General features: G+C 53.8%; 1 protein-coding gene across 1 annotated transcript in view; it reads right to left on the bottom strand.

Moving 5' to 3' along the window:
- Positions 1–226: 226 nt before the first annotated feature.
- ANKRD27 (ankyrin repeat domain 27) overlaps positions 227–11552 on the bottom strand; it is a 38407-nt gene continuing 27081 nt past the window's right edge. Inside the window, exons 18-29 of the mRNA XM_040976487.1 lie at positions 10979–11176; positions 10720–10794; positions 10506–10625; positions 9552–9596; positions 7910–8035; positions 6550–6747; positions 5694–5813; positions 4152–4313; positions 3178–3289; positions 1791–1869; positions 1541–1613; positions 227–343 (exon numbers count right to left, since the gene is read on the bottom strand). Of these exons, the coding sequence (XP_040832421.1) occupies positions 323–343; positions 1541–1613; positions 1791–1869; positions 3178–3289; positions 4152–4313; positions 5694–5813; positions 6550–6747; positions 7910–8035; positions 9552–9596; positions 10506–10625; positions 10720–10794; positions 10979–11176 (1329 nt within the window). The 3' untranslated portion in view covers positions 227–322. The remainder of the gene's footprint in view (positions 344–1540; positions 1614–1790; positions 1870–3177; positions 3290–4151; positions 4314–5693; positions 5814–6549; positions 6748–7909; positions 8036–9551; positions 9597–10505; positions 10626–10719; positions 10795–10978; positions 11177–11552) is intronic.

The raw sequence follows: 11552 nt of genomic DNA, 5'->3' as shown, positions 1-11552 counted from the left end.
ACCTCAGAAAAGCCTCTCTCAAGCCGGGCACTGGAAGGGATGGGTAGTGCCAGGCTTTGCTTGTGCTCAGCACCTTGGGTACTCACGGCAGCCAAGTTAACGATTCCTTAGGACTGTGAGGGTTGGGAAGTAGTGGCCTCTCGGTGTGTGGCGTGGTGGCCTGCAGGGTCAGGGCCCTCGACTGTGTGTCTGCGTAGCAGTCGCCTACTGTCCCTGTTGCCTGGAGCAGTGCGTGTGGGGTGTCCAGGCAGCTCCGGCTGCTCACTGCTTTTCCCGGCCCAAGTCAGAGACTCGCTCTGCTCCGGCAGCTTATCCTCCTGTCTCAGGCTGACCCCTTGCCTCTCTGGCTGAAGAAAAGATACATGTCAAATCAACCATGCCTGCACTGTCTTGCAGTCAAGCTCGGCACAGCTGCTAAGCATGTTCACTACTCCAATTGTGACACGCCCGTCCTGCGATGTGTCATACACACGGCAAAGCTCTCACGTTTAGGCTTTGGAACTCTTAAGCAGAGGGTTCTATTGCTATCCCCATTTCCCAGCTGGGGTGAAGCCAGCACTCCACTTCAGGCACATGTCAAAGACTGCGGACCTCCCAGAGGTCTGCAGGTCTACTGGCAAAGCTGAGAGACAATACAGATGAAATGGACATCCGGCATGCTGAGAAGAACCACTCTTCACTCCCTGTCACATGTTTCCTCGTCACTAAGGAGGAGAGCCACCAGAGGAAGGGCCCTGGCTTGTGTACCAGGCCTCTCCCCATAGCTGAGCCAGCAGATGGCACAGGAGGCAGATGGCCACGAAGGCACGACCTCCGTAAACAACTCGGTCTCATGTTTGGGGATGCTCTTTACTCATCTCTGCATGCACTGCTGTTCTCTTCCCTTGCGGACTACAACAAGGGGGCACCCCTAGGGATCCCAGAGACTCCACACCCAGGCCTGCAGCACCCCACACGCTCCTCCCTCTCCCATCCTTATCCCCTCACTGTCTCCACTCAGAAACCGATCTCTCAGTGTCACAGTGACGCCTGTCATCTTGACTGTCCCCTCCAGACTTGCACGGTCAGTTGCTGCTAGCTCTTAACAAGGGGAGAAGGAGATGAAGATGACTGTCCGAGACACGTGTTTACCGTGGATGACTTCTGAAAACAGCTAGGCTTTAAAAAGCAGGACTGGACCCGGCATGGTAGCCTAGTGGCTAAAGTCCTCGACTAGCACATGCCGAGATCTCATATGGGCGCCGGTTCTAATCCCAGTGGCCCTGCTTCCCATCCAGCTCCCTGCTTGTGGCCTGAGAAAGCAACTGAGGACAGCCCAAAGCCTTACAACCCTGCACCTGCGTGGGAGACAATGGAAGAGGCTCCTGGTTCCTGGCTTCGGATCGGCTCAGCCCCAGCTGCTGTGGCCACTTGGGGAGTGAACCAGCGGATGGAAGATCTTCCTCTCTGTCTCTCCTCCTCTCTGTATATCTGGCTTTCCAATGAAAAGAAGTACATCTTAAAAAAAAACTGGGCTGCCAGCCAGTGTTTAGCAACTCACCTCATGTAAAGAATCTTCAGTAAAATTAGGAACACTTCTATCTCTTGCCATCATTTCCCTTGAAGTCCTTCCCCTGAAACCCAAAAGAAATTAAATATAAACCCCAAAGAAACAGAAGCGTTTGAGACAGCAGTGTGAACGCTCTGTCCACTGGGTGGCAGCATTCAACGGCTACAGATCTCCGGCCAGTCCCAGCGGCAGGGCCCTGCAGCAGCTGCGAGGCTGATGGCCACTCCAATCTGATACTCACTTGAACTGGCACACAGAGTGAACAAAGCAGAACTGTCTGCTGAAGGTTTCCTCAGGCAGATCATACAATTTTGAGTTCCCTGGAGAGAAAAGGAAAGACATCTTTTCACTTCAAAATTGACTGATTTTAAAAACCATGTGTCTGTTGCTTGCTTAAAGGATTGCTATTTACTGCTGTGCGAACACCCCCTGCCCCACCCTGACATCGGGAAGACATGGCATCAGTTCACAGACACGTCCTGCGGTCACTTCACACGGCCAGTCACAACCAGCCAGCCACGGGGTTATCCAACCTAATTGCACTGAAAGCTGCAAAGTTGTTTTCAAAAGAAGCAAAGGTTTTCAAAAGGAGCAAGGAACCCTTCTGAACTTAAAACACTTGGAGGTGGTAGTTAGGATGCCACATCCCATGTTGGAGACCTGCCTTCTCAGTCCCAGGTCTGCCTCCTGCCCAGCCTCCAGGCAGGGAGGGAGAGGGGCAGCAGGTGTTGGTGCCTGTACCTGGGTCCCTACCGGCCATGGGGGAGACCAGATTGACTTTCAGGCTCCTGAGTTTAGCCTGGCCCAGCTCTGGCTCTATATGGACATTCAGGAAGTGAATTAGCAAATGCAAGATTGGTCAATCTCTCTGCCTTCCCAATAAAATAAAAGTAAGTTGATAAAATTAAATTTTAAATAACCACTTGACATCCAACACTGCTTGGCAGCTGCTGTTCTAATTACTATCGATCTATGAACACCTACAAATAATAATAATAATAATTGTTATTATTATTTTTAAAACCTGGGGGCTAGTTGGTGGCACAGTGAGTTAAGCTGTGCTGCCTGCCACACTGGCATCCCTTATGGGCACTGGTCCAAGTCCCAGTTGCTCCACTTCTGAGTCAGCTCCCTGCTAACGTACCTAGGAAAGTAGCAGCCATTGGCCCAAGTGCTTGGGCTGCTGGACCCAAAGGTGAGACTCCGATGAAGCTCTTGGCTTCAGCCTGGCATAGCCCCAGCTACTGCAGCTATCTAGCAAGAGTCAGCTAGCAGATGGAGGGCTCTTTAAGTCTTCCGAAAATAAACACATCTTCAAAAAAAAAATTGTAAAAGTAGTATTTACAGGAAATGGCTTGGAATATGAGACATGACAGAAACTAGCTGAGGCTGTGCACAAGCCCTGGAGGGAGAAGCTCAGCAGGGTCCTCACTCAGCCAGAAAACAGCCATCAAGCAAAGCTCACCGCCTTGTCTCAGAACGAGTCACACATATCCCCTGTCTCCATCCCCACCAGCCCAGTCAGGACAACGGTCACATTTGACATTTCAGTGGTCCATGAAAACCAGCAGGTACCCATGGATTTCCAAATGAACCCAAGCAGAGAGTAACAGAACGTGAGTTCTTACATTTCTTCCTGATTTTCACTGTAACACAGTCCTTGTGGTCTGTTTCATCAGCATCCTCTAACGAGGCCACACAGCTCGGGACGACCTGAAGCAACTCCATGATTTTCGAGTTCTACAGTTTGGCAGGGAGAGATAACCGCGACATTTTGTTCCTAGCGGGCCAATATTTGTTTGGAATCTAAATGTCAGTATCGATGTGGCTGGACAGAAAAGGCAGGGAAATAACTGCAACCAAGATGGTGAGGCCAGAGCTTTGTGGGGCAGGCTGTCCAGTGTGGGAGCCCAGCTCTACCTCTGCCCAGCACTCCTTGTGGCTGGGCTGACAGGGACAGGTCATGTTCTTGATCCTCCACCCTCTTGTTAAGTCTTCAAGACACACATTCATCCACAGCATCGCTCTGAGAAAGTATTGCAACTTGGAATCTAAAATATTTCAATTCTAATTAGGAAATATCACTGAAAAGAACTGAACTGCGTTTATGATGTCTTGAACATCTCAACCATCTCACAGTATGCCTATTAGCATTGTATCCCCAGGTAGAAAACTGGATAAAAATTCAACATGGAGACTGGGAGCAAAAAGAACATCTTCTCCCCAGGAGAGAAGGAATTCTCTTGCTGGGGAGAAGGAATTCTCATAGCACTGGCAAGGGCCGGGCATTGGTCATCACCATTCTTGCATGCACCACTCCTGCACATCCACAGACCAACAGGCTCTCCCCACAGAGCAGCCAAGCTGGCAGGCGCATACACACCACACTAGATGAAACCAGAAAAGCCTTCTTTACTTGGCTGCTTCCCCTCAAGTTCTGAACTGGGCTGGGGGCACCTCCACACAGCAGGATGAATTCTGGCTTCCCAGGCGGCATGCCCAGCTATCTAGGCGTTCTGGAAACCTGGAGGACTGACTGCTTCCAGCTCAGATCTGGTCTAACCCCGAGGGATCCCTGGAGGGCCTTGGAGGCTGCACTCACGTGCTCGACACAGTCCATGGCCGTGCGCTGCCGCTTGTTCAGGATGCGCACTGAAGCGCCGTGCAGCAGGAGCAGCTCCACCACGAACACGTGTCTCCCCATCACGGCCTCGTGCAGCGCCGTGTTGCCCTTGTTGTTGGAGGCATTGATGGAGGCCCCGTGCTGGGAGGAGAGAGTAGGGGTGTGTGAGGACCAGTGCTGGCCAGGGGGCTAGGGGCACTGTCCAGTGGAAGCCTGCAGGAGCGCCTCCCAAGTTCTCAACTTTTCTGTACAAACTATGTGAGGCTCAGAGGTACCAAGGTGTGCATGCGGTGCTCGTGGTCAAAGCGGAAGACAGCGGGGGCCATGTGGAGGGACAGAGGGAGAACTGCTGAAACCCACAGGGTGGCCACAGCCAGTACACAGCTGAGGCTTGACACCAACACAGCAAATGGCAAACGACAAAACACACCTATCCAGATAACAAACACCTTTGAAGGCACTAAAAAGAACTGCCTTTGAGTAGTACAACCAAGTTGGCTTTTTCCCTGATTCTTTAAATTCTTTGCAGTCAACATATCTTTACCTAGAAGATAAGGCACAGGGCCGGCATTGTGGCACAGCACCTTAAGCCTGCAACGCTGGTATCTCTTATGAGCACCGACTTCAGTCCCTGCTACTCCACTTCCAATTCAGCTTCCTGCTAATGTACCTGGGAAGGTAGGAGAAGACAGCCCAAGTGCTGGTGGCCCTGTCCCTATGGGGGAGACCTGGATGAAGCTCAGGTTCCTGGCTTCAGCCTGGCCCAGGTCTGGCTGTTGCAGCCATCTGGGGAGTGAACCAGTGGGCAGAAGATCTCTCTGCCTTTATCTCCCTCTAATTCTGCCTTTCAACTAAGTCGAATAAATCGTCTCTTTAAGATGTACTTATTTTTATTTAAAAGAGAGATTTATAGAGAGGAGAGACAAAGATCTGCCATCTGTTGGTTCACTCCCCAAGTGGCCACAATGGCCAGAGCTGAGCAAATCCAAAGCCAGGAGCCTCTTCTGGGTCTCCCACATGGATGCAGAGTCCCAAGGCTTTGGGCTATCATTTAATGCCTTCTCAGGCCACAAGCAGGGAGCTGGATGGGAAGCAGAGCAGCCAGGATACACACTGGTGGCCATAGGAGATCATGGAGCTTGCAAGGTGAGAATTGATATATTGGAATGATTGTACCAGGCCCAGTAAAATCTTGAGAGAGAGAGAGAGAGAGAGACAGACAGAGAGAGAAAGGAGCAGCAGCAATTCAGGCTTCTGGTCACGACACCTCCGCGGAAAGCCAGGCGAGGCCCATGCCTTCAGCATGTGCAGTGTCGTCAGTCCCAGACGGAACAGCAAACACTGAAGCAGCAGCCCAGGGCCACCAGAACATCGCGTGCAGGTTGACAGCATGAAGCCCCTCTGCACGAGGGCACAGGGGACGGTCCCGCTCACTCCCAGGCCCCCTGCTACTTGCAGGGGTGAAGCTGGTGAGGGTACCGTACAGCTGTGTTAGGCAGCAGGCCCAGGAAGCAGCCTTACCTGCAGCAGCAGTGCCGCGACTTCATGGTGGCCGCCGGCACAGGCATAGATGAGGGGTGTGTTTCCGCTCAGATCCCTTTTATTGGGTTTCGCGTGAGAATCCAGTAGACACTTGACCACCTAGACCACAGAAGAAAAACTGTCAACTCCAAGACATGTGGGGAAGAACCCTCCAGCTTGGGATTCTGCTGACAGCTGTCTAGGCTCACGGTGAAGGCTCTCTCCAGGGACACAGGCCTTGTCCTGGGAGCCACGGGTAAGGAAAGGGTGAATGGGAAGGCTGCCGCTGGGCCGGAGCGATGGACTTGCAGGAGTCACTCTGCCAGACGGCATGCTGGGTACTCATGCTTGGATTTAAATCTCTGCACCTGCCTTCTGCAGAGGTGGGGATATGACCCACGTCCCAGATGAGGAAACTGATGCTTCAAGCTCTGTTCTAGGTGTTAGCGAGAGATGGAAGATCTGAATGAGTCCTTCCCAGAAACTACACAGTGAGGCCGACAGAGGACAATGGAGGCATCACATAGATTGTTTTCTAAAAGAAAAACGGGACTGCTCCAGGACCCTTCTATGGTGTCCTGCCTGCATTAGAAAGCACTGAAGCACTTGGCAGACAGAGTGCGAGACGACTGCAGGCAGAACCCTGAGGACCAACACCCAGCACAAGAACCAGCTCTTGCTAGGGTCTGAAGTGAATGACAGTGTGAGAAGGCAGCTGGCTCTCTACGTCCTGGTCCCACCACGTGCAGCTCAGACTGTCAGGGCTGTAGGGAGAGAAATGTACCCGTGCACGGACCAGCCACCAAGCCAAACCCTCTGCAACAACCCCCGACTCCCGCCCGAGGCAGAGCCATACCTGAAAGTGGCCTTTCTGGCAGGCCAAGTGCAGTGGGACGGCCTGGCTGGCACTGCTGGCCCCAATGTAGGCACCATGCTTCAGCAGCAAAGAGATGAGGTCTGCCCGCCCGTGCAGGGCTGCGACATGTAGCGGTGAGTAGCCGTCCTGGTTGGTCACGTTCACCCCGAGCCCGCTGGCAGGGAGCCTTGTTAGCTTCTAGAAGGTGCACACGTTGGAAACGAGATGTCATTCGTATTCAGGAAACGGGGCTCAGGAACTCAATGCATCTCAACTGGCTCGCTGTGCAAAATCTGGGATCCTGGTGGGACCCAGGCCATTATATACATATATAAAAAGCCACAGCGAACTACTGATTTCTGTTTGTAGTAAAGCCAGCCCCCTAAGACACTGCATTCACGTGCTAGACCGTTCCTTGGGGGACAATGTCCAATCCTCAAAAAGTTCTGGAATAACCGGGTGCGCACACGTGAAGACACTGCCCGCCAGTCCTCACCTCGTGGCAAACACAGAAACAGATGCCTGCCAGTGGGCAGTGGTCCTTTGGACCTTTCCTGGATCCAGCTCCCAGCCCTAGCTTCCTGCCATGTCACACTCTGGGGAGGCAGCAGTTAGGGGCTGACATCCTCATGGAAGAACCTGGCTAAGTTCCCAGCTCCCAACGTGACACTGCACATGCAGGGGTTTGGGGAGTGAACCAGCAGATGGAAACTATGTTTTTCCGTCTCTCTGCCTCTCAAACAGATTAAAAAAAAAAACTTTAAAAAGAAAATAGAGGACAGGCATTTGACATAATGCTTAAGTTAACACAACAATATGTGTGTGTGCATGTGTGTATATGATTTCATTTTCACAAAATTCTAGAAAATGTGAACTAACTCATTTTTTAAAAGATTTATTGGTTTGAAAGAATGACAGAGAAAGAGAGGAGAGACACAGAGATTTTTCCACCCTCTGTTTCACTTTCTGAACACCCAAAACAGTCAAGGCAATGAGGTCAAAACGCAAGAGGCCAGAAACTCCATCTGCATCTCCCACCTGGGTGGCAGGCACTCAATCACACAAGCCATTATCCACTGTTTCCTGGTCACACTAGCATGTCAGCAGTGGCCACAGAGGGTTGGGGGGCAGTCTGGGCAGCAAGGACTCAGCTATGAGCTACACAATTGCTTTCCAAGTTAGAGCCACCCTGGTCATGTGAGATGAGGCACCCCTGCTGTGGTCCTCGGAGGTGCCTCTTGGCAGCCACGTGGTCAGGGTGGGGATGAGCAACCCAGGACATTCCTGAGAGGATGACAGACAGGCCTCCCTCCCTCCCCCTACCCTCAGCAGCATCACCCAGGTGGCCAGCAGGCCGCACCTTCTGGGCTGGAGCACACTTGGGGCACTGGCACAGTGGGTGGCAGAATTCCTGGTCTGTGGTGGTGTAGCCACTGCCCTCTGCTTCCTCCAGGTCCTCCTCTGTCCACTCCAAGAGGTAACGCACCTGGGGATCAGAGCAGGAAGAAATAGGAACTTCACGTCCACCCAGGCTGCATCCAAAGCCGCAAGGTCATGCTCTCTGTCTCTGCCTCTCTCTCTCTCACACACACACCACCAAGGGCCTGCACTTCCTTCTTCAGCCACAGAGCCGTTTACAAATGGCCTCCACTCCCCTGTGGACGTGGGGGTACTCAAGCCTCCGGCCTCTCTGGGGTCTCCTAATGGGGACACAGGGAGATGCAGCGGACATTAGAGTGAGCTGCAACAGCGCAATCCCTGGGGCCTCCTCTGACCTGCACCAATCCCCACCACGGTTCAGCCCCCAGCCCTGCAGCCAGCAGAAACGCACCAAGCGGTCGACGGCTACTCCATGGCACCTGACCAAGTGCACACAGGCTCCTGGACTCCATACCAGTGCTTCTATTGTAACACACCAGTCCACATGTGAAAATATTGGAAAGAATCCTGAAAAGCCCAAACACACGTCCCAGCAAAGGCTAGTCTACTGAACACGCAGTTTGACCCAAAAGATCAAAGCATGTGTCTAGAGCTAGGTGCGGAGGGGTCATGCGGACCCCCTGCATCCCGGGGCACAGGCAAACAGGTGGGCTAGTGAGTTAACAGGTAGGTGTAGGCCAGGCACCGGGTGGTTGGTATTGACTGGGCATCTGCATGAGTGTCTCAACTCACTGCCTGCCAGTCCACAGCAGGCTTTTGGGGAGCCTAAAGTCATCCTCCTCTGCTTGTCCAAAGAACTCTGAGTCCCCCTGGGTCCTGTATCTTGAGGATAGCCCAGCAATGGCCACCTGGACTCCCTGTGCCCCCTCCAGCCCAGGGAACTACACATCACCTTGATGGACTAACAGCAGCCATGCACAGTCCAATGATAACCATGTTCAGATTCTTGATAGCTCAGCAGCTTCTGTTTTTGTCCATCACCCCTGGACAGCTACCACTCTGTATGACCGACTCAGGCCAAGAGGCCAGCCAGGGAAAGCACCCCTGAGAAACCTCACAAAGGCCATCTCGCTGTCCACTCCAACCCATCAGGTGACTGTTAGGACAGATACAGTTGCTTGAGCTGTGACATCCTCCCCAGATGCCAATCCAAAATGCCCAGCACCATCTCATCCGATCACTCAGACCTTGGCCTCCTGGCCTGGAGTTGCAGCTGCCCTTGGCTGCTCCGGGTCACACAGACACTGTAGGCTCTGTCCTCACCTCCACCACTTTCTGTCCCCGCCACGCCTGCCTGCCTACCTGCCTGCCTGCCTACCTGCCTTGTTCCCTGGCTCAAGGGCCCACACACACCCTGGACCCCTGCACCTGCTCCATATTCCTGCCAACCTCTTGCCACACTCATTGCAACAACACCATCCAAAGCACAGGGGGCACACTCACAACATGCCCGTCAGTCACTCCACCAGGGCACAAAAGCAGCTGTGCAACCAGCCAGGCAGCTCAGGCGCAGCTGCCAGAATCCAGACCCAGGCCTGGCAGAGGTGTTACCCAGAACTCACCATTTCTAGATCGCCATCAGCAACCGCTCTTAGAAGCTTTTCTACCTTAATGAAAGGAAGAAGAGTGTTAGCGAAGTGATCTGAGTACTAACATAATGGAAAAAATATAAGTGCTCTGAAACCCTGGCAACTCGTGGGAGGCTGTTTGTGATAAAGTCTCCTATGGTGCCTCCAAACACATTCCTCCACTGCCCAGCGGGGGCATCCTGGGAGGTGGCTAGTGAACGGAGGTCTGGCCATCACTTGAGATCCATCGGGCCTTAAGTGTTTCTTGTGTGGGAAGGTGAGAGGGTCAGTTCGAAGCTCACACTCAACTCTTATGATCCAGGGAACGAGGTGCCTTGCAGGCAGTGCCCCCTGCCACCAGATTCCAGCCGTAACCTCAGACTTTCTTGCTGTGACGCTGCATGGAGCTAAGCTGATGGGGCCCTCTGCGAGCAGACCACAGCTCGGGCCTCCAAGGGGAAGAGACACTCGGTGAGGACCCACCCGGCACGGTGCAGCCAACACTGCCCACCTCTCCGGTCAGGGCTGACACTGCACAGACTCCAGGCTACACGAGGCTTTTGCAGAATGTGGTGCGTGCACGCAGAGGGATGCGGTGCAGGCACAGCATCTGCAGGGAATCAGAGCTACTCCTGGCTGTTAACTGGAATGCCGTGGGGGTGGGAGGTAGAAGGCAGAGAAAACCGCTACAGATCTGAAGTCAGGCAACCAGAATCCGATTTCACCTGTTTTTCTTTAGAGGATTTCGTACCCTCTCCACCCTCCCTAAAACACACGCACACCACACCCAGCAAGGAGCCACTCAGTAAGCAGACCATGGAAGGCAGCACAGGTGTGCATGGCAGTGGGAGAGGCGGCCACCACAGAGGAGCAGCAGCCCCAAGAACCAGCTGCCAGGAACCCCGGGGCCACGAGTTGCCCTCCCGGCCTTCCATGTAGAAGCCATACCTCTCTGTAGTCCTTCTTGGCCTCGTCCTGCCGGGAGCTTAACGAAGCCGAGGAGAAGCTGGAGGTGGAGGAGCCCTGGCTGATGGAGTCCACAGAGTGTGGAGGGGAGCGCTCAGGACCCTGCAGTGGAGCCAGACAAGGGACCAGGTATAACACGTAGGTTCGACAGCCCTCAGTCCCCAACGTAACCAGCGGGCACAGCCCCATTACTCACCTCGGCTTTTTGCTGCCTGTCGGCTTTTTGCTGCCTGTCGGAGGACAGCTGGCGAGCTTCCAGGATGGCCAGAATCTGGGTGGACAGAGGGGACATGAGTAGCCCCAGGTGAGAAGAGCAGCTGCAAACAGCACCACCCACACATCCCACAACCCCCTGCGTCCTCCACGGCCACCCATCAAGAGCCTAAGCTGCCGCAACGCAGCCACTTACCCGGGGGGGGCAAGGAACCTACTGGATCCACAGAGGGAGGAGCTACCTTTGAGTTTAAGGCACAGGTGAGTGGCGTCTCCTTCAGTCTGTTCTGCACATCTGTCGGGGCCCCGTTCTGCAGCAGCGTCTCTATGATGCCCTGGTAGCCCCAGCGGGCGGCTATGTGCAGGGCCGTGTCTCCCTTCTCATTGCTGATATCCAGTCTGCGCGACTGTGTGTCATAGTAGACCAAAGCCTTCACGCACTGAGGAGACATGGGGATGCAGCCCTGCTTAGGAACCTGCACCGTCCCCTGGTCTGCAGTCCATTTCCCAGCTTGGCCATAGCATCACTCCTAAGCACCGCATCCCAAGGGAAGACTGGGACTCAGGAGGTCCATGCTACCCAATCAATGTATTTATAGAAAGAATCCCAGTGCCACTCAAGCCATGGCAGAAACCATGGTGTCTCCATACACAGCCTTGCTACCGCAGCAGCCTGAGGCCGCTGTCGTTTGGTCTGCATGCCCCTGGGCTCTGGGATTTGGGGAATGCTCCAGGTGGCTTCCTGGGCTCCCCCCACCCCCCATGTGGCTGAGGGATGAAGGCGTGCTCTCCTTCTCAGAGTGTGCACGCTAGGTA

The sequence above is a fragment of the Ochotona curzoniae genome, unplaced genomic scaffold, assembly GCF_017591425.1.
Source record: "Ochotona curzoniae isolate NIBS_2020 unplaced genomic scaffold, NIBS_Ocur_1.0 contig_2699, whole genome shotgun sequence".
NCBI lineage: Eukaryota > Metazoa > Chordata > Mammalia > Lagomorpha > Ochotonidae > Ochotona > Ochotona curzoniae.
The sequence above is the reverse complement of the archived record's forward strand: the minus strand, read 5'-3'. Positions and strand labels throughout refer to the sequence as shown.